Below are 26,485 nucleotides of genomic sequence, written 5' to 3'. Positions count from 1 at the left end.
AGTTATTCATTAACATCTCTGAACAGATCTGATGATATCTCTTCTAAGTAAGAATAAGAACCGTGTCTGAGTTAAACATAAAACGAGGTACTTACTCCGTGAGCCGGTTGTTAAGCTCCCCCACATCATGCACGTCAAACCAGCCAATCTCCTGTCGCATGATGGCGTGAAAAAACTGTTTCCTAATTGTGAGTATCTGTCTTCCAGCGGCCAGGCACCAGAAGGAGACCTGGATGTAAGCAGCAACCAGCACTCCAGCCCCGATCCCACTATAATAATAGGCATACCTGCAAAGCAACGAGAACACTCCACAGACGCAGTTTTCCGATCCCTGCAGCTTTCCCCCACAGACCACTCATACTTATGTTTTCAGTCACCTGGCTACCTTGCCATCCTTAAATTAGAAGGAGTGGTGATAGGAAGAATTGGTGGTTGGCATCCAACTACGTCTACACCAATAGAGTGGGATGGTTAGCAGTGTGGCTTTGGCTTTGGCTCAAATCCCAGCTCTTCACTTAACTGCTGTATCATCCCAGGCAAGCTGCTTCACCTTTCTAAAGCTCAGTCTTCTAACTTCTTATCTGCAGTGAAAGGCGGATAAGAGTAGTAAGGCAGCAGTGCGTGACATGAGCTTAGGCCAGTGCCCGGCACCTAGTAAGCTTCAGAGGATATGCCAGTTACTGTGAAAGACTTGTTTGTGCCTTCAAGCATCACAGCACCAAGTAGGACCAACCGCTGTATTCCTGTCTACTTATATTGCCTTGGGATCAGTTGATGAGCACTTTGAGGTGGTTACTGCACGTTGGAGAATAGATAGAAGCGACAGAACTTGTCAGAAAGTGGAACCAAGGGGCGCCTGGGTGGCTCATTCGTTGAGCATCTGCCTTCGGCTCAGGTCATGATCCCAGGGTCCTGGGATCGAGCCCCACATCTGGCTTCCTGCTCGGCGGGAAGCCTGCTTCTCCCTCTCCCACTCCCCCTGCTTGTGTTCCCTCTCTCGCTGTGTCTCTCTGTCAAATAAATAAATAAAATCTTTAAAAAAAAAAAAAGAAAGAAAAGAAAGTGGAACCAAGAGATGGAAATGGTCCCTTGGCCTTCTGGAAGAACACAGAAGCCAAATAAAAAGTATTTTTACATCATCTGCCCAACTAGCCTTCGTGAGTTACCCTAAAATGCTTAATGAATCAAATAGCACACCTTTAAGTTTAAACTCAAACAATAAAAAGCTTGACCATCTTCTAAAACCACCCTTGATCATCTAGAAATAGTGAATTTATGTTTCGTTGCTCTGAATCCTTATATTTACAAAAAGCAAACAAGTCTTGCACCTTACTAAGCAAATTCATTTTTAGGTTAAAGACAAACATTCTAAAATGAAATATGGGATTCCAATATTCCCAACTTTACAAGTTCACTACTTGCCACCTTCCAATAAAAAGGCTGGTATGAGCCAAGCCATGCAGAAGCTATAAAAATGACTACATAATACCCAGAGAGTCATGGATATTACTGTTCACAAGACGGTGTTCAACCCGGCAGGCATCTTGGTAAACACATCTCCCCCAAGCTATTCCTTGTGACTACAGTGTATTTATCTGGGATGATGTAATGAGAATACTAAATTTTAGCTAATAGATAATTCAGTAATTATTATCCAAGCATTAATGATATAGCAAGAAATAGCTCAAAAGAAACCCCACTTAACAAGTAGAATGCTTGAGGAGTTAATGTATTCTAAACCATCAGTCCACACTAATTCAAACAAAATATATTTATATTTAAGCATTTGTAAGATGATTACAAGGCACTGTTTCATCTTCCTCAATATAAAAAAAAAAAGACTCTCCATAGGAATATGTACTTCTCATCTTTCAAAATATGATCAGGAGTCTCTATTTTCTTCAAACCTAACAGATAATTTACAGGATAATGTGGAATCATCACCTTCTGATTAACCAACTCGTACCTTTGGACATCTCCTATAAGCTGTTTTGGGGAGCAAACTTCAAGATAGATAAATCATTAACAAAAGCTTCCCAGGGTAAATAAAGGTCAGAGGGACTATATTTATTCTGGGATGTTTTGTTTCATTGTTTAGAATTTGATGCTGTGTTAAAGAAAAAACTGTGTTAACTGGCCTCATCATACCATGACTAAAAAAGTCCAGGAAGCAAGTTAATAATTACAAAGCCAATATGTGATTCTTAATTTAACTACATTTTTAAAAGCCACTTTGAACTCCTCTAATTTCCCTGTTATGATATTCTATATTTACAATGCATATATAAATCTATAAATCTAATCTAGGCTTAACCTTAACTTGAGAACAACTCATGTAGCAAATTCTTTTCTTAAAAAAATAAAAAATTTTATACTGTATCCTCCTAGAAAACTAACTGTGGTATTATTGCAAAATTTTATGCTACAAAAATACAATGCTACAACTGGATACAGAAAAGCTTAACAATAGTAAGGAAAATGTCTAATTACGTGGTCATTTCCTCCTCCAGAAGGTGGATGAAAGGTGCATCGTTCATAATACCTATATCACCACAAAACAAACATATACCATTATGTCTCTTTGTTCTCCATTAAAAATAAGCATATAAAAATGAATCAAACTTGTGTCACTTAATAATTTACACAAAAATAGGTCAAACTGATGTTTTAACTATGTGAAAGCATTATGGCATCCATTCAAATGCTTCACTGTTGGTCACGTGCAACCACACACACACTTAATTCAGTGAAGCTTCTTTGCAAGAAGAAATCCACATTTATTAAGAAGCACTGTGTCAGCCAGAATACTGGTGTCCATGAATTAAAATATTTTATGAAATACCACTCTAAGATGACACAGAGAAAACTCTTCCCTAGGGCCTCTATCCTGATAATTAAATATCAGTGCATACTTGACACTAAAGCACTTAGCATTTAAAATCTAACACTGCATTTTTCCAGCTTTTATTTTTACTTAAAAAATATAAAACACAAAAGTTTATATAATAAGCACCACCAAGCTCATCATGCAAGATTAGCAAATGTCGACATTTTTAGACAAGGTACATTAAAACTTCAACACCACCCATCCAACACACACACACACACACACACACACACACACACACACACTCTACTGTTCAATATTTTGGTGTGTATTTTTTCAGTTTCTTTAACTGTATGCATGTCTACTCACACATAAATGCACATACATGCTTGTTTTAAAAAAAATCACGGCCCACAATCATTGGCCAATTTTCTGTCAATCTGTGTGTATAAACGTGTATCTCCATTTTTTCAAAGTTGGATCTATTTCAGTTGTTTCCAGTGTTCTACTGTTACAGGCAATGGGGCATTAAACATCCCCACACATGTATATTATATAGGAATGTACAGTATATATTTTTATAGGATAAATTATCATAATTAAGGTTGCTGGACCAATGGGGAAGCACACTTTAAATCTGATAGTCATTTCAAAAGTTAGGTCATAATATAAAGGGCCTCGTTCGGATGAGTCTGATTTTGACAGGCATGGGAAAGGGGAGGAAAAGTTTTTCTAGCAAAGGGAGCAATGTGGACAGAAGTCCACAGCATATTTGAAAAGGGAGTAAGCCAGTTTGGCTGGGGTGTGGGTGTGTTGTATGGATGGGAGAAGGTGGGTATGGGGCTAGAAAGATCATCTGGGCCCCACAGGTAAAGCATATAAAACTAGCAGTCACTCAGCGGTTTGAGCAGACGAGGACGTGATTAGAGGCGGGGTCAAGGATGACGCAATGCACCTGGTAGCGATGTATAAGAGTAACTGGACTAGAGAGAGACTGAGCAACGTGAGCTACTGCAATTGCATAAGCACAGAGGGTCTAAATGAGAACAGAAAAGAGGGAAAGTACCCATAAGATTCAGAGAAGAAGTTACAGGTTCTAGGAACTGCTGAAATAATCAGGATCTAAGCATCTGGAGCGTGGTGGTATCATGGTGGGAAATAAGTCAGCAAAAAGTAAATAAATAAATAAAAGCAGGTCTGGTCAGATGTGAGAAGATTATTGGTTCAGTTTTGAAGATTTTTATTCTGTGGTATCCGGAACATTCAACTGAAGATGTCCAGTAACTACTTAGACTATAGTGCTCCCGTTGTGGAGAGAGTTCTGATCTGAATGATTTAGGAGTCATGTGCTGGAGGCCAGAGCTAAATTCAGGAAAGAAAAAAAGCCATCTCTCCTTACATGCGAGGACAGGGTAGGGGCTAAGGAGAAGAGGGTGACCAAGCACAGAACCCTGGGGAATTTACATTTAGGGGTAATACAGAAAGTAAGGAAGTAATAAAAAGATGCAGAGGCCACCGCGCAAAGCACATAGCAGAGAACCTGGATTGCTCCATATTGCCTTTGGCAAGGCAATAATAACATGTGTCCGGATTGATTTTTTAAATGAGTTATGAGATTGCTTTTGCTCTGTATTTTCAAGGATAAAATATTAAATAGCTAGCTGAGTGAGGGTTTTTCGCCGCATGAGTCTTAGAAGATCCCTCATTAAGGATTTTCAATTTTATCTATCTAGCCAGGAAATGTTTCTAACTGGTATTAATTGTTGCTAGCGTGTATTACTCCCAAAGCAAGACAAATTTCCAAATCTAACTCGAAGTCTGTTTTCTAGTCATTGCTACTACCAGTTTTCTCAATTCTAGAGGTAAGGAACCAAGAGAATTTAAACAAATGTTCTTTGGTAATGATGGCTTCTAGGTCCATGGTCACTTTAGACTGTTTGAAAAGTAAGAAACTATGTTAAAGGTCAAAATTGACTCCTTTAAAAGTTTTTGTACGATACATGTATGTATCGTACAAAAACATAAAGGAGTCAATACATACACATGTATTGTACAAAAACATAAAGGAGTCAATGTACATTGTATGTACAATACCATAAAATATATGTGTGTATATATGTATCTCTACATGTATATGCATACGCATGCATAGATTCAGTCGTCAGACTCAAACTTCAGCACCAAGTGCCTTTTACTTGTGCTTCAGTAGGGTCAAACTGTACCAGTCAGGATAACAATGGAGCATTCAGATCATCTGATGGAGATAATCTCTACTGACCAATGAAATAAAAATGCTACATTCTTTGGACTCCCTCCAACCAACTTTTCTTTTCCTCCGATCAAATCTTGTTAATTAAAAGCTCTCTGGCCCCAGAGGGCGCCTGGGTGGCTCAGTCGGTTAAAAGCTCTCTGGCCCCAGAGATTTTTCCTGCCTCTATGAGCTTCTCAAAAGGCTCATCCTTAGGCATGCCTTCACAAAATCAAAACTTTTTTTAAAAAGGTTTATTTTGGAGAGAACGAGCGAGCATGTGCATGAGTGGAGGGACGGGCAGAGGGAGAGAATCTTCAAGCGGACTCCCCACTGAGCACAGAGCCTGACACGGGGCTAGATCACATGACCCTGAGATCACGACCCAAGCCGAAACCAAGAGTTGGACGCTCAACCGACTGAGCCACCTAGGTGCCCCACAAAATCAAAACTAACTGGTTTTTCTACCCAATCAGGTCATCGTCATCAGATTTTATTTTTGCAAACAAAAATATAATCATATTGGGGCACTTGGGTGGCTCAGTCAGTTAAGTGTCTGACTCTTGATTTGGGCTCAGGTTATGATCTCAGGGTTGTGGGATCGAGCCCCGCATTAGGCTCCACAATGGGCATGCAGTCTGCTTAAAATGCTCTTCCTCCCTCTCCCTCTGCCCCTACCCCCTCATGCTCTCTCTCTCAAATATATATATAATATATATATATAGCCTTCAGTGACATTCGCTGCATCCACGATAAAGTCCAAAATCCATAACATGTCATATTAGCACCTTTTCAGTCTTGCCACAATATATCCCTGGCAGGATAACATTTTTGAAAGGTCAATGAATGGGGCGCCTGGGTGGCTCAGTCGTTAAGCGTCTGCCTTCGGCTCAGGTCATGATCCCAGGGTCCTGGGATCGAGCCCCACATCGGGCTCCCTGCTCAGCAGGAAGCCTGCTTCTCCCTCTCCCACTCCCCCTCCTTGTGTTCCTGCTCTCGCTATCTCTCTCTGTCAAATAAATAAATAAAATCTTTAAAAAAAAAAAAAAAGGTCAACAAATGATTTTCCAAACATTGTCTTTACCCCCACACCTTTCTCATTTCAGTACTACGGCGTTGTGCAGTCACTGTCTGGAGGGAGGTCTGCTGCGGCAAAAAAAAAAAAAAAAATAGTGCCTAAGTTTTTTCTTGGTTTCTGTGCTCCTGAAACCTTTACCCTTGGGGACTAGAAAGTACACAGAGCATGACAAAGTATTTTGATTAAATGTCATGAGGCTGAGCTCCACCCTTTTAGACTAAAGAATATTTTCCACATATTGAGAAGAGATTCAGTAGAGAAGTGATGACAGCTTTCTTCCTCCAAGCTTTTATTCATTCTCCTCTCTCTACCTGGAATGCCTTTTACCACATTTTTTTCTTCTGATAATGATTCCTCCTCCATGAATAAGCTCAAATATGACCTCCTCTCAAATGGCTTACCCTTAGTAGAGTGATTCATCTTGTCACAGAACTCCAGAGTAACTGACACATGATTCAATTTACTAAGTCAATGCTAGAAGTATGGGGGTTGATATCTATCTCCTCCTCCCACTCCCATTGGCGTGAGCCCCTGCAGAACTGGACTGTCTTGGTCACCTTTGTCTCCCCAGTACACAGCCTCTGCTCTAACTGCTGTAACCTAGCCTGTCCCAAAGGTTTACAAGTGGTTTCACAGACCCACCACACATGGAGACCATTGCCCAAAATATTCCATCCAATCATTCTGTTTTGTATTTAAGTATCTCATATAAGATTAAAAAGAGATATACTAGGGGCGCCTGTGTGGCTCAGTCATTAAATGTCTGCCTTTGGCTCGGGTCATGATCCCAGGGTCCTGGGATTGAACCCTGCATTGGGCTCCCTGCTCTGCGGGAAGCCTGCTCCTCCCTCTCCCTCCCTCCCTGCTTGTGTTCCCTCTCTCGCTGTCTCTCTCTGTCAAATAAATAAATAAATAAAATCTTTTTAAAAAATTAAAAAAAAAAAAAAGAGAGAGATGCACTAAACCAGTACCTTACTACGCAAGCAAGACTCAAAGAAACCATAACTGAACAGTGCCCACCACCATGATTAAAGACTCCATACCATTTAGGGATCACATTACATTGCATTTTTATCTGACCCAAATATCTCAATATGTTTAATAATTTTACCTACCGAACACTTAAGAACAGAATGAATAAAAAGTATGAGACATAAATACACTTGCGATTTCCAAAGTGGTAAAAGGAGATTGTGTTTTAAGGGTGATTGTCAGACCATCTCCCACAGAGCTTTCACATTAGGCACTGCTTCAGACACTGAGGACACAACCTAGCATGAGAAAGCCATTTTGTTCTAATTTTGGTGGATTTCTGCGCAAGCAGGAAATGCTTTTACTTTCAGGCCCAAACCTCATGTGACGGGGCACCACTGCTGAAATTTCTAAGATAGCTCTTCCCAGGAACTTCCTCTTTTCCCCTCTATGCCTTTCTTCCCACTTGACAAGCTGTAATAAACAAGTAATCCAATAAATCAACAAGATAATTTTTGAGTAATAAATCTTGTCGAGGCAAGCGACAAGGCTAGAGTGACTTTCAGGTGGGTTGGGGACAAAAGCTCTTTCTGAGGGAGAAGTGAATGATAAGAAGTCCTTACAGAGAGATGGGCAGTTTCTGCAACACCCCAAGCCAGGAAGGAGCCGGGAGTGCTCAGAGAACAGAGAGAAGTCTGCTACGGGTGGGCTGTGCTGAGTAGGTAATAAGCAATGAGACTGATGGGCAGGAGGGGGTGGGGTCACGTGTGCCATACTGGCCAGTGTAAGGAATTTCTATTTATTCCATGCAACAGAAAACCACTGGGAGAGCTGTGACCTGACTTGGGTTTGTAAAAGCTCACTGTGACAGTGTGTGGAGAACTGGATGTAGCCGGGCAACAGTGGAGTTAGGAAGTTAGAGTCGTGTAGGCAGCAACGAGGCTGACTCCGTGCACAGGTTACAGCCAGAGATATGTGCGGTGGGCTCTACACGGAGTGAACTCAGCACTGTGGCCAGGTGGTAGCAGAGCAATTAGCAGAGATCCTGGCTCTGAGCTCCCTCCGCCTCTTTCAACCAAGGAAGCCTGTCTATGAAAAAGAAGTTCCATGAGAGACATTATATACCCAGCGGCGGTGGGGGCGCAGTATGATGAAAGAAGAGTCAGTAAACCACAGAGTGAGATGATCTACAAGGTGCATCCTCGCTCAAGAACAGTAGGAGTCCAATTCTTCCAGTCTTCATGTACAGGAAGCTCCGTCAACCACGTGCAAGAGGAATTTGGACCTTTTACCTAGATGGTCAATCCCTCTGGCATTGGCCCAGGCTAAAGCCTGCCACGCAGTGAGGTTGGGCTTACTGCAGGTGACAGGTGACTCCAGGAGCGACATTTTCCTCAGGTGTGCTGTTTTCACACCCCTGGCCTGAAGAGCTATACCTCATGGCCGCCCTGCTTGATGTACCTATAAGCAAATCTACAGGATGGCGTCTTAGGCAGAGAAAAGACCAAGAGAAAGATTGTCTGCCAGAATTTTAGGCCAAGTTTGAAACCACTACTAGTCGAGTGGACAAAATATCAGATTAAAAGGCAGCTCTGCCAACTGGCAAGCAATTCCATTACGGCTACATTGCTTCAACTTCCTTGGCCTTGCCTTCTACATCTATAAAATTATGGGTTTGGGCCAAGTTCTAGGCTTCTTTTCACCTACAAAATCCCACGATTCAATCTTTCATTAGGTTCATCCCATTTCTTAGGTATCTAAAAAAGGTCAATTATTATCTGTGTATCTTTTTTTATGCTGTCTTTATTATATATTGTAGAGATGACATCATAGCTAATCTACTTTTTGGCTTGAAAAAGCATTCTCCTAATAATAACCAAAAAAAAAAAAAAAATCTGGCTACATTGTACTACTATTCTAGAAAAACTAGCCATATCTTTAGTGTTAATACAAACTTCAAAGACTGCCACACTGAACAGTATACTTCCAAATATGTTGTCAATATTGGGTAATCAATTTTCCAGAAATTTGCATCTAAGAATTTTTCCAGTGAAATGGTTAGGGGCAGAGGAAAGCCGTGAGCAAATGCAAGACAACAGATCCATTATGGAAATTTTTATGAAATACTTAGAATTCAAATATTATCTATCATTCTATTTTGGAGCATACACAATGTGGCCTTGAGGGCACACATGGCAATGTTTTCTTTGTGTACACCAAAGTCTTGAAACACACACTCAAGATCTGTACATGATTTATACACTCATTTTAAGCAGCAAAATACAGATATTATTTTGAGGATAATTTTACAGATAGTTTTATGTTCCTCATGAGTTTTAGAGCAGGGAAATGGAAATGATAAATATAATGATATATATGAAAATAAGCTCTTTCCGCTTTTCTGCTTTTTGTCTGAATTATGAAATTGTACTAGATTTTGAGTGACTCACATTTTCTCTATTCCTCAGCCCACAATGTGGTAGGAGACTAAACAGAGCCAACCATAACATAGTTATGGAGAAAGAAAAAAAACCATCAGTGTAGATGTACCATAAATGGAAGCATTAGAGACAATAAATAATCAAGTGTTTATTGAAAGAGTATCTCGGGCTGATAACTACCACAAGACATGGAAAATATCCTCCATGTCCCTTAATTTCTGGATCAGCATGTCATCAGTGTCTTCCTTTCTGGGTGTCCCTCTGTTTCCTTCAGTGCCTGGGCTTGGGACCAGTCTACCTGGGCTCGAATCCTCATTACCAACTCTATGACCAGAGGCAGTTTAAATTTACTCAACCCTCTGGACCCCTGTCCTAATCTGTCAAGAATAAAGGAGTCAATACATGTAATGTACTAAGAACAGCACATCTTAAATGCTCAATAAACGTTAGCTTTAGTTATTGCAAACGATTGAGTCTTTTCTCAAGGCTTAAGGCTCCCACTCTTTCTACTTTTCTCTACATCCTATCCCAGGAGGTTTAAGATCCCTTTCACTAAAATATTGCCAATTCTCTAGTCCTTTTCTGTAGGCCAAGATTCAGTCTTATTTCTTCAACTGCCTGGCTGTCATTTACACTTGCACCCAACCTGTCGCCTTCAACACAGCATGTCTAAAATCACAATTGTCTTTATCTGGGCTCATTTCCAGAGAGTTGTCAGTCTCCTGAGGAAGATGAGAACTCACAAAATACAAAAATTCAGCAGTGGTTAAGTGCTGTTCACCAAAGTTGTATGGCAGGATCAGAGAGTTCCCTAGGCCCAAGTCATCAGAGATTTTCAGGCAAAAGCAAATTCTAAAAACAAGATAAAGACGGATGGAAGTAGGGTGTCAAGAAATCAGGTCCACAACAAAAAGAGCAGGACAAAGACCAGTGTCTGATAATCAGGACAAGACATCAGGAGAAAAGAAAGACCCCTCATAGGGGTTTATTGTAGCAGCAGACAAGGATCTGCTCACTCCAAGTTTTTTAGAGCTGTCTAGTTAAATCCAACGTTTAGTGTAAAACTCTCAGGCTTTGAAGAGCCTTAGCAAATCCAAGCCTCCTCTACACAAGGAATACTTCTTGTCCAACAAGGAGGATCTGGTCCTTATTCTACCCCGATGGAGAGGTAATGAGGTTTTACAGGGGGAGGGCAAAAGAAGAAAGGTCAGAGCATCAGGGGTCCTGGGAGTTCAGTAGATAGGCTCTCCCTCCAGAAACCTCAGAGAGCTCATTTGCTCTCATCTCTAGGACCAGCATCAAAACCTTTGAGGCTGTCCCCACAAATGATCTGATATCTGGAAATCTGAATCTGCAGACAAGCAGGTTAGTGACAGAGAACTGAGTGTTCCAGACTAAAAATTACAGTACAGATTACACACTGCTTTTGAAAAGACATGGAAGGATAAACAGCAGGGTAGTGACAGTAAGGGGTGGTGTTGAGAGAAGGATACTAACTTATTTTTTACTTAATATTTATTTTAAAAGAATTTCACTTGTTACATAGGACATGTTTATTTTGTGCAGGAGAGAGGTACGATGCTGACCAAACCTGGTTATCACCTCCTCTTGGACGCCTCCCATGATTCCTATATATGGAGCCCTTTCTCTCCTTTCCCAGGTATTTTGTATATCTCTGTATCACAGTACTAATATCCAACTACATTTGTTGGTTCATGTGTTCATTCCTCCCACTCTACTAAGTTTCTTGGGGGTTGGGAATGAATACTTAGGACATGTACTGTGCCTGGCACATGGACCAGCTTAACACAAATTTACTGATGTAACGGTTGAAGATAATAACCCCCCCCTATTCAATGCCCCACCTCAGAGACTGGTGATCTTTTACTGAAAAGAGTCAGAAAGTAAATATTTTTGGCTTTGGGGACCATATGGTCTCTGTCATAACTATTGTACTGCCACCAGTGGGGTGTGAAAGCAGCCACAGAAAATATGCAAATGAATGGGCATGGCTGTATTCTATTAAAACTTTATTTACAGATATTGCAATTTCAATTTTATGTAATTATCACGTGTCACAAAATATTATTCTTATGATTATTTTTTCCAATGATTTAAGAATAGAAAACCATCCTTTAGCTCACAAGCAGTACAAAATGAGGCAACAGTCCAGATTTGGCCTCCCTTGGGCCATCGTTTGAGAACCCTTACCTTCCCAGAAAGGCATGGCTAGTGGTCCACAGTTACTAAGGAAATGCTGCTGAAAGGGACAATTATCCGCATCTATAACTGAGTAACTCTAGGTATGTCCCAAGCTTTAAACAATAATAAAAATTGAGTATCACAGAGTTCTATAAAGATGAAATGATATAAAGAACAGTATCATCATGGCAAGTTATGTAGGTTCATTTGTGAGGAACATGGAAGCATGAGTTTACTGATGATACAACCACCGTAATGACCATTTATTGAGTGCTTTTTTAATATCTAGACCCTGTTCTATGAGTCTTAAATGACGAATCCATTTAATTTTCACAACCACTCCATGAAGTAGGTTCTACAGCTAGTCAACTTTTTTATAGATAAGGAAATTAGAGTATGAAGAAATCCCCCAAAACTCAAAACTAAAAAATGGTAAGGGGGGTGCAGTTTACGGCCAGGCAGTCCAACTCCAGGGCCTGCTTCCTAACAGTTAAATATGGTACCTCCTAAGAGCTTGACAGAAGCACACTTCAAAGTTTTCCCAAGATTAGAAGAGTGAGAAAAATGGGAAGATGGGCAAGGAATGCAACGTGAACTACAACCCCAGCTGGAAACCATGTGATGCAGGCATCTATGAAGAAGCCTGCTGTGACCAGACCGTGCAGCCATTCTCCAGCCCGGGAGACTGATCAATAGGCAGAAACATGGGCCTCTCAGGGAGCTAGTCTCTGCAGCCGGACCACCGCCTGGGAACTCATACATGCTTATTAGATAACTGAGTCTGAATACTATCCATCTCAACATGTCTACAGGAGGTAGACATAGTAATGATTAGTACTCCCAATTAAAGAAATAAATTCTTTTTTCATAAAGTAAGAGACAATTAATATCTGGGTGATGGAGATACAGTGTATAAAAATGTTAATGCAGTTTAAAAAAAAAAGACCACTGGACATTACGGTAGTTGAGGATCAGAATGGGCACAGATGTGTGCACCTGGGTGGCTCAGTCGATTAAGCATCTGCCTTTGGCTAAGGTTATGATCTCAGGGTCCTGGGATTGAGCCCCACATCAGGCTCCCTGCTCAGCGGGAAGTCTGCTTCTCCCTCTGCCCCACTCCTGTGTGCTCTCTCTCTCTCTCAAAAAAAATAATAAAATAAAATCTTAAAAAAGAATGGGAACAGATGTACACATAAGGTCTGCTGGCCTACCAGAGAGTGCTCTAAGATTTGATTCTTCCACTGTAATGTGGTAGGAGAACTAACCCCAAAGAATATTGCCAAATACAGCATGCGGAGGAACCAATAAATTTAGAGAGCACCGAGAACTTCCTTTGGGTGAATGGTATAAAAGAAAGGGGCCATTCCAAGGTGGTACATCTTCTGGCAGCTTCTTCTGAATGCCATAAAGGGACATAATAAATCCATAGGATTTTACATAGTTCAAACATACTATAAAATTTTCTGGCCCAACTCGTACCTGCATTCACAGATTTGAAGTAAGCCTGCCTCAGGGTAAACAATGTGTTCTTCAGAATTACAAAAGAGGGGTTTCTAGGATCCATAAATACCTCAAAATGGTATGAATATGTATATGCACACTTTTGGGGAAAGGATTTATAACATTCATCAGGGACTAAAAGTTGAAAAAGCTATGTGAATATCCATGTATTCTCAAGTGTATTCTCAAATAGGCATTTTCAAAAGTTCTACCCCTTGAGCACCCACCAGGTTGTAAGTCTTTGGGAAGCTGAGTTTAAATCAATCGAGGCTTGACTAAAGGTGACATGAGAGCTCAGAGCTATCAACCAGTCCCTCCTCAATCAACTGTGAATGTGAGAGTGTGTGTGACACCCAAATCTTTTCAATAGTCCATTCACTTTCCCACTCTCCTGGAGGACTGTTTTAGATCTCCTTTCTTGATCAGCCAAGTGTCTTACTTCCTACTTCACTGAGAAAATTAAAGTAATCCCAAGAAAACTTCCACAAATTCTCACCTCCTCATCAACTCAGCTTTGGACACTGGCACTCACATGCTCTCTCTTTCCACCCATTACTCTGGATAAGGTTATCCATGCTTCTACCTAAAGCAAGTATTTCCTTTTGGGCATCATATTCCATCCTTTGTCAAGAACATCATGCAAACAAATCTCTTCCCTCTCTCTCAAAGCATCATTTTCTTCTCTCTTTGGGATCATTTCCATTAGCATGCAAACAAGCTATTATTTCTTCCATCCTAAAACACACACACACATGCACATTCACACACACCCACACAACTTCTCTTGGCCATATTTCTCCAAAGAGCCCAACCTGTGACAATACCCAAAATTAAGTTTCTGGTATTTACTGCCCAAACCTACTCTCTCTCCACCCTCCTTATCTCAGTTGATTGTAACTGCATCCAGTTTATCCTGTTTCTCAGGCTACAAATTTTAGAATCATCCTAGACTCCTGTCTCTGACACCCATATCCATTATGTCAGAGAATAAGATTCCTACTTACCATTTGACGTCTAGATTAGGTGGTTCTTTTACCTCTTCTGAAACTTCCTGGGATCTTTCTGACTTAACAGAGCTGTCTTTTTCTACATATCTCTGCCAACACTTCCAATGTGGATTCTAATGTTTGTGAATATTATCTTCTCAAACTCATTACCAGTATGAACTATAGCTCAGATCCCTCCATCTCCCACACAAGTAAACCCACTAGTGCATTTCATAAGAGTTAAACATCGCTTCTAAGTAACAGATTTTTCTTTGAGTTTCCAATAAAATCAGTGCTGCAAATAATACTTACTTCCATTAGTTGTGTTTGGAAAAGTTGTGTTTCTTGAAATTCCTGCATTGGCAAAGCTATCTGTCATGTCTCCAAAAACCAGCATCATGAGGGGGAGTGCAGCTCCGTGGATGATGGCAGCCATTGTCCCCACCAACATATACAACCTATCAAGCCAATTTGAATAGCGAAACTTAAAAAAAAAGAAAGAAAGAAAGAAAGAAAACATAAAGAATAGGACCAATTAGCACAGTTTCGTGGATAGTTTGCTCTACTTTCCAAATATATCCAAAATCCTAACATTTCTCAAACTACTACTACTACCATCCTGGCCCAACCTAAACAATTATAATAACCTAATTAGAAATGGGCATTTGACTCTTCTATTGAGTTCTGACCTACTTTTTCATATTGGACTCAGTTTGTCTTCTTTTCTTATATATGAGGTTTGATGAGATGGATGGGACATTGTGGGAAATGGAAAAAGTCTTTAATGGTACAACTATAGAAATATGTATTTGTTGCTCTGATTTCCAAGAATAGAAACCACTTTTCAGCTCAAGATTTTTTTTGACCAAGAAAAAATCTTGATTGCCAAAGGCCCCTCTGAGGACACCACTGAGGAAATATTTTGCTGCTTTATGAAAGTGGCTTGAGTAAAAGAAAAGATCTGCTGCATAATGAAATTAGCATGAATGTAAAATGATCTGAATGCAATTAGGCCTCAATAGTAAGAAGGAAGGAGAAAGGAAGAATCAGTTGCACGCTTCCCAAAAAAGAGATTTCCTGAAAAGATAGAATATGGCCATAATGACTGACTTGTGGAGATGTGCATAATCTCTTTAATCCTAGGCAAGTCAAAAGTAAAGACAGACTTCTCTGCATCCAGAAAGTGATGATAAGAAGACACAGTAAGGGGAATGGGCTCAGGGCTCTTAACAGTCCACTTGAGAAGCAATCAATACTTCTCCTGTATAATTCAAGGAACTAGTTAAGGACCAAAAGAAAAACAAATGAAAGAAAACAGAAAAAACAAAAAACAAAAAAGCACCAGAGACAGATGAAGTCTTCTGTGGGGGTTTGTGGATAAAACCCAATGCAGGTGGCTGTCCTGTGGATGCATGAGGTAGAGTCAGCAGGTTTGTAAGCTAGGGAGGAGAGTGAATAAAAAAAAGTCATAGGTCTAGTCAGGGAACATAAACTCAAACAAAGATCAAGATCAGGCAACATAAAAGACATATCAGCAGAAAGATTTTAGAGACAAAGAGAAGCCAATCTTAAAGTTAGCTAAAAAGGAACTTACAGTAGTAACAAGTAGAAGTAAGTATTAAATTGACAACTGGAGAAATAAAGAGCAGAATGGTTCTTGGCAGTAGTGACTGGCAGTCCATGAAGTAGGAAAGAACTAGTAAAGCTGAGTTATAAAATTAGCAATAATTCAGGGCGCCTAGGTGGATTGGTTAAGCATCCAACTCTCGGTTTTGGCTCAGGTCATGATCTCAAGCCCCAAGTCAGGCTCTGCACTCAGTGTGGAGTATGCTTGAAGATTTTCTCCCTCTGCCTCTCCCCCACGCATTCTCATTCTCTCTCTCTCTCTCAAATAAATAAATAAATCTTTTTTAAAAAAATTAGCAAAAATTCAAGTTTGGTGTAAGAAGAACATCTAATATATACTTAGGCATTTGCATTTAAATTTTTTCTAGGGGCACCTGATTGGCTCAGTCAGTTAAGCATCTGACTCTTGGTTTCAGAACAGGTCGTGATCTCATGGGTCGTGAGACTGAGCCCTGCACTGGGCTCCACACTCAGTGTGGAGTCTGCATGAAGATTCTCTCCCTCTGCCCCAAGAGGGGCAGAGCACAAAGGCCTCTCTCTCTCTCTCAAATAAATATTTTTTTAAAAAATATATAAAATAAGATATTTCTAGCTCTTAAAAATGTAATCAAGTAAGCTCAAGTTTGAGTTAATGACATAACCATAATCAATAACATCCTCTTCTTTACAAATTAAAACAGGGAAAATATGTTTTTGACATTTTTTTCATATTTCATTGAAACACGGGCTAAATTTTGCCATTATTTACTTTGTCTTAACTAAGCATTCATCCACCTCTTTAAAAAATACACAAATAAGGGGGCGGAGCAAGATGGCGGAGGAGTAGGAGAACTGGATTTCCTCTGGTCTCAGGAATTCAGCTGGATAGGGATCAAACCATTCTGAACACCTACAAACTCAACAGGAGATCAAAGAAAAGAATAGGAACAACTCTGAACAGAAAAGCGACCACTTTCTGGAAGGTAGGACGTGCGGAGAAGTGAATCCGAGGCGATATTCGGGAGGATAGACGGCGGGGGAGGGGCCTCCGTCGGCCGCTTCTGGCAAGTGATAGAGCCGCGGAGCACAAAATCGTAACTTTTAGAAGTCGGCTCTGCTGAGGGACATCGCTCCAGTGGCTAAGCAGGGGGTGGAATCCTCGCGGGACAGTGTGGTCTCAGGACCCTCGGGGTCACAGAAAGACCGGGGGTACCTGAGTGTAGCAGAGCTCCCAGGGATCGGAGCAGGGAAGCCAGCTGCAGAGACGGAGCCGAGGCACGGGCTCTCAGTTCGGGGTTGCCATAAACCGTGATCCGTGGCACAGTCGGGCCACTGCTCTTCCAGCAGGGACCCAACAGCAGCAGATCCAGGGAGACTCCTCTTCCTCTCCCGGGAGGAGCAGCGCGGGAGCGCACTGCAGGGATCTACTGGGCTTGGAGACTCCACGCGGGGTCGGGTGCCAGAGATAGAAACGCGCGGTCACAGGCTGGGTGAGCACGGAGTGCGGCCGGAGACCGGGGAGACAGGAGTGATTGACTGCTTTTCTCTGGGGGCTCACTGAGGAGCAGGGCCCCAACTTCTTGGCTCCTCTGGGGTGGAGATTGGGAAGGTGCCATTTTCACTCTCAGCCTCCAAAGCTGGAGGGAAAGCTTGCAGGGAACAAAAGCTCCCGAGAGCAAACCCGAGCAGATTACTTAGCCCAGACCAGCAAGGGCGGGGCAATTCCGCCTCCGGCAAAGACATTTGAGAACCACGGCAACAGGCCCCTCCCCCAGAAGATCAGCAAGAACAGCCAGCCAAGGCCAAGTTTACCGATCAATGAGAACGGCAGAACTCCAGCGCTAGGGGAATACTGCACATAGAATCCATGGCTTTTTTACCATGATTCTGTAGTCTTACAAAGTTAATTTTTTTTTTAACTGTCTTTTTTTTTTTGAATTTTTCTTTTTCTCTTTTTCAACCAACATCTTATCAATCCCTTTTTTAAAAAACATTTTATTTTTCATTTTGAGTCATATTCTATCCCTTCATAGAAGTTACCCGTATTTTTGGCATATATATATAAGTTGTTCTCTCTTTAAAATTTTGAGATAGTTTCTTCTAACAGATCAAAATATACCCTAAATCTCTAATGTATGGTTTTTTCCTACTCTCTTGCCTGATCACATTCTCTCCCTTTTTTTTCCTTTTTTTTTTAAATCCTCTTCTTTCTTTTTTCAAACAACTTCTTATCAATTCCTTTTATAAAATTTTTTATATTTTTCATCTTTTCAGTCATATTCCATCCCTTCATCATATCAACCCTTATTTTTGTACATATATAAGTTTTTTTTTCTTTAAAATTTTGGGAGGCACTTGCTTCTAACAGACCAAAATACACCCAAAATCTAGTGTGTGCCACTGATCTATGTACCAGCCTGATCATATTTGATCATATTCTGATTTTATTTGTTTTGTTCTGTTTTTGTTTGTTTTTATCTTTATCTTTTTCTTTTTCTTTTTTCTCTCTTTCCCTTTCTTTTCCCCCTGCTTCAGGTCTTTTCTGATTTGTTTAGAGTATATTGTCTGGGGACATTGTTACCCTGTTAGCATTTTGTTCTCTCATTAATCTATTCTCCTCTGGACAAAATGACAAGATGGAAAAAATCACCTCAACAAAAAGAACAAGAGGTAGTACTGACTGCCAGGGACCTACTCAATACGGATATTAGTACGATGTCGGATCTAGAGTTCAGAATCATTACTTTAAAGATACTAGCTGAGCTTGAAAAAAGCATGGAAGTTATTAGAGAAACCCCTTCTGGAGAAATAAAAGAACTAAAATCTAACCAAGTTGAAATCAAAAAGGCTATTAATGAGGTGCAATCAAATATGGGGGCGCTAACTGCTAGGATAAATGAGGCAGAAGAAAGAATCAGTGAGATAGAAGACCAAATGATGGAAAATAAAGAAGCTGAGAAAAAGAGAGATAAACAAATACTGGATTATGAGGGCAGAATTCGAGAGATAAGCGATACCATAAGACGAAACAACATTAGAATAATTGGGATCCCAGAAGGAGAAGAAAGAGAGAGAGGGGCAGAAGGTATACTGGAGCAAATTATAGCAGAGAATTTCCCTACTTCGGGGAAGGAAACAGGTATCAAAATCCAGGAAGCACAGAGAACCCCTCTCAAAATCAATAAAAATAGGTCAACACCCCGACATCTAATAGTAAAACTTACGAGTCTCAGAGACAAAGAGAAAATCCTGAAAGCAGCTCAGGAGAAGAGATATGTAACCTACAATGGTAGAAACATTAGATTGGCAACAGACCTATCCACAGAGACCTGGCAGGCCAGAAAGGACTGGCAGGACATATTCAGAGCACTAAATGAGAAAAATATGCAGCCAAGAATACTATATCCAGCTAGGCTGTCATTGAAAATAGAAGGAGAGATAAAAAGCTTCCAGGACAAACAAAAACTAAAGGAATTTGCAAACATGAAACCAGCCCTACAAGAAATCTTGAAAGGGGTCCTCTAAGCAAAGAGAGAGCCTAAAAGCAACATAGACCAGAAAGGAACACAGACAATATACAGTAACAGTCACTTTAAAGGCAATACAATGGCACTAAATTCCTATCTTTCAATAGTTACCCTGAATGTAAATGGGCTAAATGCCCCAATCAAAAGACACAGGCTATCAGATTGGATTAAAAAACAAGACCCATCGATATGCTGTCTGCAAGAGATTCCTTTTAGACCCAAAGACACCCCCAGATTGAAAGTGAGGGGGTGGAAAACCATTTACCATGCTAATGGACACCAAAAGAAAGCTGGGGTGGCAATCCTTATATCAGACAAGTTAGATTTTAAACCAAAGACTGTAATAAGAGATGAGGAAGGACACTATATCATGCTTAAAGGGTCTATCCAACAAGAAGATGTAACAATTGTAAATATCTATGCCCCTAACATGGGAGCAGCCAATTATATAAGGCAATTAATAACAAAAGCAAAGAAACACATCGACAACAATACAAGAGTAGTGGGGGACTTTAACACCCCCCTCACTGAAATGGACAGATCGTCTAAGCAAAAGATCAACAAGGAAATAAAGACTTTAAATGACACACTGGACCAAATGGACTTCACAGACATATTCAGAACATTCCATCCCAAAGCAACGGAATACACATTCTTCTCTAGTGCCCATGGACCATTCTCCAGAATTGATCACATCCTAGGTCATAAATCAGGTCTCAACCACTACCAAAAGACTGGGATCATTCCCTGCCTATTTTCAGACCACAATGCTTTGAAACTAGAACTCAATCACAAGAGGAAAGCTGGAAAGAACTCAAATACATGGAGGCTAAAGAGCATCCCACTAAAGAATGAATGGGTCAACCAGGAAATTAAAGAATTTAAAAAATTCATGGAAACCAATGAAAATGAAAACACAACTGTTCAAAATCTTTGGGATGCAGCAAAGGCAGTCCTAAGAGGAAAGTATATAGCAATACAAGCCTTTCTCAAGAAACAAGAAAGGTCTCAAGTACACAACCTAACTCTACTCCTAAAGGAACTGGAGAAAGAACAGCAAATAAAGCCTAAACCCAGCAGGAGAAGAGAAATAATAAAGATCAGAGCAGAGATCAATGAAATAGAAACTAAAAGAACAGTAGAACAGATCAACGAAACTAGGAGCTGGTTGTTTGAAAGAAGTAACAAGATTGATAAACCCCTGGCCAGACTTATAAAAAAGAAAAGAGAAATGACCCAAATCAACAAAGTCATGAATGAAAGAGGAGAGATCACAACCAACACCAAAGAAATACAAACAATTATAAGAACATATGAGCAACTCTATGCCAGCAAATTAGATAACCTGGAAGAAATGGATGCATTCCCAAAGATGTATCAACTACCAAAACTGAACCAGGAAGAAATAGAAAACCTGAACAGACCTATAACCACTAAGGAAATAGAAGCAGTCATCAAAAATCTCCCAAAACACAAAAGCCCAGGGCCAGATGGCTTCCCAGGGGAATTCTACCAAACATTTCAAGAAGAATTAATACCTATCCTTCTGAAACTGTTCCAAAAAATAGAAATGGAAGGAAAACTTCCAAACTCATTTTATGAGGCCAGCATTACCTTGATCCCAAAACCAGACAAAGACCCCATCAAAAAGGAGAATTACAGACCCATATCCTTGATGAACACGGATGCAAAAATTCTCACCAAAATACTAGCCAATAGGATCCAACAGTACATTAAAAGGATTATTCACCATGACCAAGTCGGATTTATCCCTGGGCTGCAAGGTTGGTTCAACATCTGCAAATCAATCAACGTGATACAATACATTAACAAAAGAAAGAACAAGAATCATATGATCCTCTCAATAGATGCACGAAAAGCATTTGACAAAGTACAGCATCCTTTCTTGATCAAAACTCTTCAGAGTATAGGGATAGAGGGTACATACCTCAATATCATAAAAGCCATCTATGAAAAACCTACAGCGAATATCATTCTCAATGGGGAAAAACTGAGAGCTTTCCCCCTAAGGTCAGGAACGCGGCAGGGATGTCCACTATCACCACTGCTATTCAACATAGTATTAGAAGTCCTAGCCACAGCAATCAGACAACAAAAAGAAATAAAAGGCATCCAAATCGGCAAAGAAGAAGTCAAACTCTCACTCTTTGCAGATGATATGATACTTTATGTGGAAAACCCAAAAGACTCCGCCCCGAAACTGCTAGAACTCATACAGGAATTCAGTAAAGTGGCAGGATATAAAATCAATGCACGGAAATCAGTGGCATTCCTATACACCAACAACAAGGCAGAAGAAAGAGAAATTAAGGAGTCAATCCCATTTACAATTGCACCCAAAACCATAAGATACCCGGGAATAAATCTAACCAAAGAGGCAAAGGATCTGTACTCAGAAAACTATAAAATACTCATGACAGAAATTGAGGAAGACACAAAGAAATGGGAAAACGTCCCATGCTCATGGATTGGAAGAACAAATATTGTGAAGATGTCAATCCTACCTAGAGCAATCTACACATTCAATGCAATCCCCATCAAAATACCATCCACTTTTTTCAAAGAAATGGAACAAATAATCCTAAAATTTGTATGGAACCAGAAAAGACCCCGCATAGCCAGAGGAATGTTGAAAAAGAAAAGCAAAGCCGGCAGCATCACAATTCCGGACTTCCAGCTCTATTACAAAGCTATAATCATCAAGACAGTATGTTACTGGCACAAAAACAGACACATAGATCAATGGAACAGAATAGAGAGCCCAGAAATGGACCCTTCAACTCTATGGTCAACTAATATTTGACAAAGCAGGAAAGAATGTCCCATGGAAAAAAGACAGTCTCTTCAACAAATGGTGTTGGGAAAATTGGCCACAAGCAGAAGAATGAAACTGGACCATTTCCTTACACCACACACAAAAATAGACTCAAAGTGGCTGAAAGACCTAAATGTGAGACAGGAGTCCATCAAAATCCTAAAGGAGAACACAGGCAGCAACCTCTTTGACCTCAGCTGCAGCAACTTCTTCCTAGAAACATCGCCAGAGGCAAGGGAAGCAAGGGCAAAAATGAACTATTGGGACTTCATCAAGATAAAAAGCTTTTGCACAGCAAAAGAAACAGTCAACAAAACCAAAAGACAACCGACAGAATGGGAGAAGATATTTGCAAATGACATATCAGATAAAGGGCTAGTATCCAAAATCTATAAAGAACTTATCAAACTCAACACCCAAAGAACAAATGATCCAATCAAGAAATGGGCAGAAGACATGAACATTTTTCCAAAGAAGACATCCAAATGGCCAACAGACACATGAAAAAGTGCTCAACATCGCTCGGCATCAGGGAAATCCAAATCAAAACCTCAATGAGATACCACCTCACACCAGTCAGAATGGCTAAACTTAACAAGTCAGGAAATGACAGATGTTGGCGGGGATGTGGAGAAAGGGGAACCCTCCTACACTGTTGGTGGGAATGCAAGCTGGAGCAGCCACTCTGGAAAACAGTATGGAGGTTCCTCAAAAAGTTGAAAATAGAGCTACCCTACTACCCAGCAATTGCACTACTGGGTATTTACCCCAAAGATACAAATGTAGGGATCCGAAGGGGTAAGTGCACTCCGATGTTTATAGCAGCAATGTCCACAATAGCCAAACTGTGGAAAGAGCCAACATGTCCATCAACAGATGAATAGATAAAGAAGAGGTGGTATATATATACAATGGAATATTATGCAGCCATCAAAAGGAATGAGATCTTGCCATTTGCAATGATGTGGATGGAACTGGAGGGTATTATGCTGAGCGAAATAAGTCAAACAGAGAAAGACATGTATCATATGACCTCACTGATATGAGGAATTCTAAATCTCAGGAAACAAACTGAGGGTTGCTGGAGTGGGGGGTGGGGTGGGAGGGATGGGGTGACTGGGTGATAGACACTGGGGAGGGTATGTGCTCTGGTAAGTGCTGTGAATTGTGCAGGACTGTTGAATCTCAGATCTGTACCTCTGAAACAAATAATGTAATATATGTTAAGAAAAAAAAAAAGAAGAAGAAGATAGCAGGAGGGGAAGAATGAAGGGGGGAAAATCGGAGGGGGAGATGAACCATGGGAGACGATGGACTATGAAAAACAAACTGAGGGTTCTAGAGGGGAGGGGGGTGGGACGATGGGTTAGCCTGGTGATGGGTATTAAAGAGGGCACGGTCTGCATGGAGCACTGGGTCTTATGCACAAACAATGAATCATGGAACACTACATCAAAACTAATGATGTAATGTATGGTGATTAACATAACAATAAAAATAAAAAATAAATAAAAATTTTAAAAAACACAAATAAGGAGGAATAGATAGGCAGAAGCCATTCATGTTCTCTTAGAGACTCCATTAAAGTGGATAAAATATCAAATTCCTCAGTAGAGGAAGAGAAAAGAGTTGTTATACAAGGATTTCTCTCCACTTCTCCCTACTCCCACAGGATCTTTTACTTCCAAAACTAATCACTGGCCATAATAAAAACAAGCAGGCCATGAATATAAATATTTACTCAATGCCTACCTAATGACTGATAAAAGACAGATAAATACCAAAGGTTTATGTCCTGCCTTCAAAGTGCTTAAAGAGAAGGAGGAAGGCAAAGCAAAGAAGTATAAGCAATATATATTCTGCATGCTAAGACAACATAGTGTATGCAGTAAAGCAGACATAGAACTGAGCAAATGGTCATTTCCCCCTTTGTGGAAAAGCCTCACAGAGGACGTTTTGCATCCTCCCAGCTTTGCAAGTTTGGCATATATTCAGAAACAAGAAGGAAGACATTCTAGCCAGAAAGAACAGTAGGCAGAGCAGTATGCTCAGAGAAGATTGGGGTATGAGGTGTAGAAGCAGTAATAAAAAGCTGATTGACCTTGCACCCTTCATTGAGCTAGGGCAAACCAGAGGAGGCAAGAGTTTGGAGGGAATGGACACAGGGAAATCTCATTTTGTGCTATTTGATGGCTCATCCTGGAAGTGCTATCTGAGAAGCACATGGAGAGAATTCAGAGTTTGGAATGCAGTTTCATGATACTAGCATATATTGCAGAAGTCATGGGAGCTGGATAAGATCATCCAGGAAGAGAAAAAGAGTGACTGGGGTTAAGAATCATTTGAAAATGAAGTAATAGAGACAGCGTGTTGACTGTCCTTTTGATGATCTTGGGGCAAAAGGTAAAGCAAGAGAATGGGCACCAGACAAGGAAGCAACATCAAGGACAGACTATTTAATGACGTCTCACACGTTTATGGGTACATCAGTCACAGAGATGATTGGTGAAAATACAGGAAGGAAACCGAAATGGACAACATCCTACATCCAACATCCTACAGAATAAAGGAAACAAATGGTATCTCAAGGATCAAACAGAATTACCACTGTGGCAAGAGCAGAGTGCAGGAGATTTCTCTGCAGTGAGGTCAGAGATGAGCCAGAGGACAGATTACACAGGGCCTTTATAGCCAGAGGAGGGAGTCTGGGTTTTACTCTAAACTTCCCAACTAAATGCAAAGGAAAGGCAGGAACTGAGGAGATTTGGTGTGACTACTATTGATAGAATGGCTTTTTAGAAGAGCAGAAATGGAGTAAGGGGACCAGCAATAGAGAGTGGTTGAGAAAGCAAAGCCTTGACTAGGTGTGGTAGGCAGAATAAGGCCCCTGCTCCATAAACATGTTTATATGCTAATCCCAGGAAGCTGTGAATGTTTCTTTACATGGTAAAAGGGACTTTACAGACGTTAAGGGTCTGGAGATAGGGTGATTATCCTGTATTATCCAAGTGGACCAAATGTAATGACAAGGATACTTACAAGAGGAGCCAAGGGGTTCAGACTCAGTGGCAGGAAAAATGATGACTGAAGAGGCTGGAGGGATGCAGGAAGAGGCCATAAGTCTAGGAAGGCAGGCAGCCTCTAGAGGCGGGGGGGGGGGGGGGGGGGAAGAAACATTCTATCTTAGAGCATCCAGAAGGGATCCTGCTCTGCTGACACCTTGATTTTAGCCCAGTAAGACTTCTGGCCCCAGAACTATAAGGTAATAAATTTGTGTTGTTTTAAGACACTAAATTAGTGGTACTTTATTACAATAGCAATAGAAAATGAGTACACAAAGTCCAAAAAAAGATAATAAAGTTAAAAGGCTAAGCTAGAAGGAATAAAAAATTGAGGTTGAAAAGTTGAAGACTGACACCTTTGAGTTTACAGCTTCTTAGATGGGAGTCCACCCAGGTGATAAACCCAAGGTCCTTGTTCACAAGTGTAATTTACTAAAGGAGCAGGAGTCAAGGTTGTTGGAACTGAAAAGGTCAAGGAACATCAGGCCTAGGAGTCATTATTAAGGTTACCCAAATAGAAGAAGAATGAGAGCATAGTTGAGAGAAGTAGAAGCAATTACATGCCAACTTCATCAATGGAGGAACAAAAGTAACTACAAATTGGTAAAGGAAACCACTGCAAATGGATAGAAACTAAAACTGTGTGGAATGAAACTCAAATGAAAAAGAAGTTTTGCATGAAAACAATTTGGAAATGTCTGTGTGAAAGTATGAAAATGTCAACACAATCACTGAGTCCTGGGATAAGGGGTTAAGGAACTCTAACTTCACAGACTAAAATGACAAAAGAACAAAAGAGATAAGAGAGGGGCGCCTGGGTGGCTCAGTCAGTTAAGCATCTGACTTTGGCTCAGGTCACGATCTTGGGGTCCTGGGATCGAGCCCTGCGTCGGGCTCCCTGCTCAGTGGGGAGTCTGCTTCTCCCTCTCCCTCTGCCCCTCCTCCTGCTCATGTTCTCTGTCAAATAAATAAATAAAACTTTTTTAAAAAATTTAAAAAGAGAGATAAGACCCAAATCAGCAGACTGTAGCATCATGGAAGCAAAGAGAAGAAAGAATACGGTGGAGACTTAAAAGTCAAGGTGGACTCCAGACCTGTCTACTGAATTTGATGAGTGGTAGAAACAGAAACCAAGTTATAATATGTTAAGAAGTGAATGCAAAGTGAGAGGGGCGGAGCAAGATGGCGGAGGAGTAGGAGA

The 26,485-nt window shown here is 40.6% G+C and overlaps 1 protein-coding gene across 1 annotated transcript in view; it reads right to left on the bottom strand.

Annotated features, from left to right (window-relative positions):
• The window catches only part of ABCB1 (ATP binding cassette subfamily B member 1), a 125,883-nt gene that overhangs the window by 83,910 nt on the left and 15,488 nt on the right, over positions 1-26,485 (bottom strand). The window contains exons 4-6 of the mRNA XM_032402254.1: positions 14,567-14,738; positions 2,491-2,542; positions 96-287 (exon numbers count right to left, since the gene is read on the bottom strand). Coding sequence (XP_032258145.1) covers positions 96-287; positions 2,491-2,542; positions 14,567-14,738 — 416 coding nt within the window. The remainder of the gene's footprint in view (positions 1-95; positions 288-2,490; positions 2,543-14,566; positions 14,739-26,485) is intronic.

Source organism: Phoca vitulina, unplaced genomic scaffold (assembly GCF_004348235.1).
Source record: "Phoca vitulina isolate PV1807 unplaced genomic scaffold, GSC_HSeal_1.0 scaffold4, whole genome shotgun sequence".
NCBI classification, from domain to species: domain Eukaryota; kingdom Metazoa; phylum Chordata; class Mammalia; order Carnivora; family Phocidae; genus Phoca; species Phoca vitulina.
The sequence above is the reverse complement of the archived record's forward strand: the minus strand, read 5'-3'. Positions and strand labels throughout refer to the sequence as shown.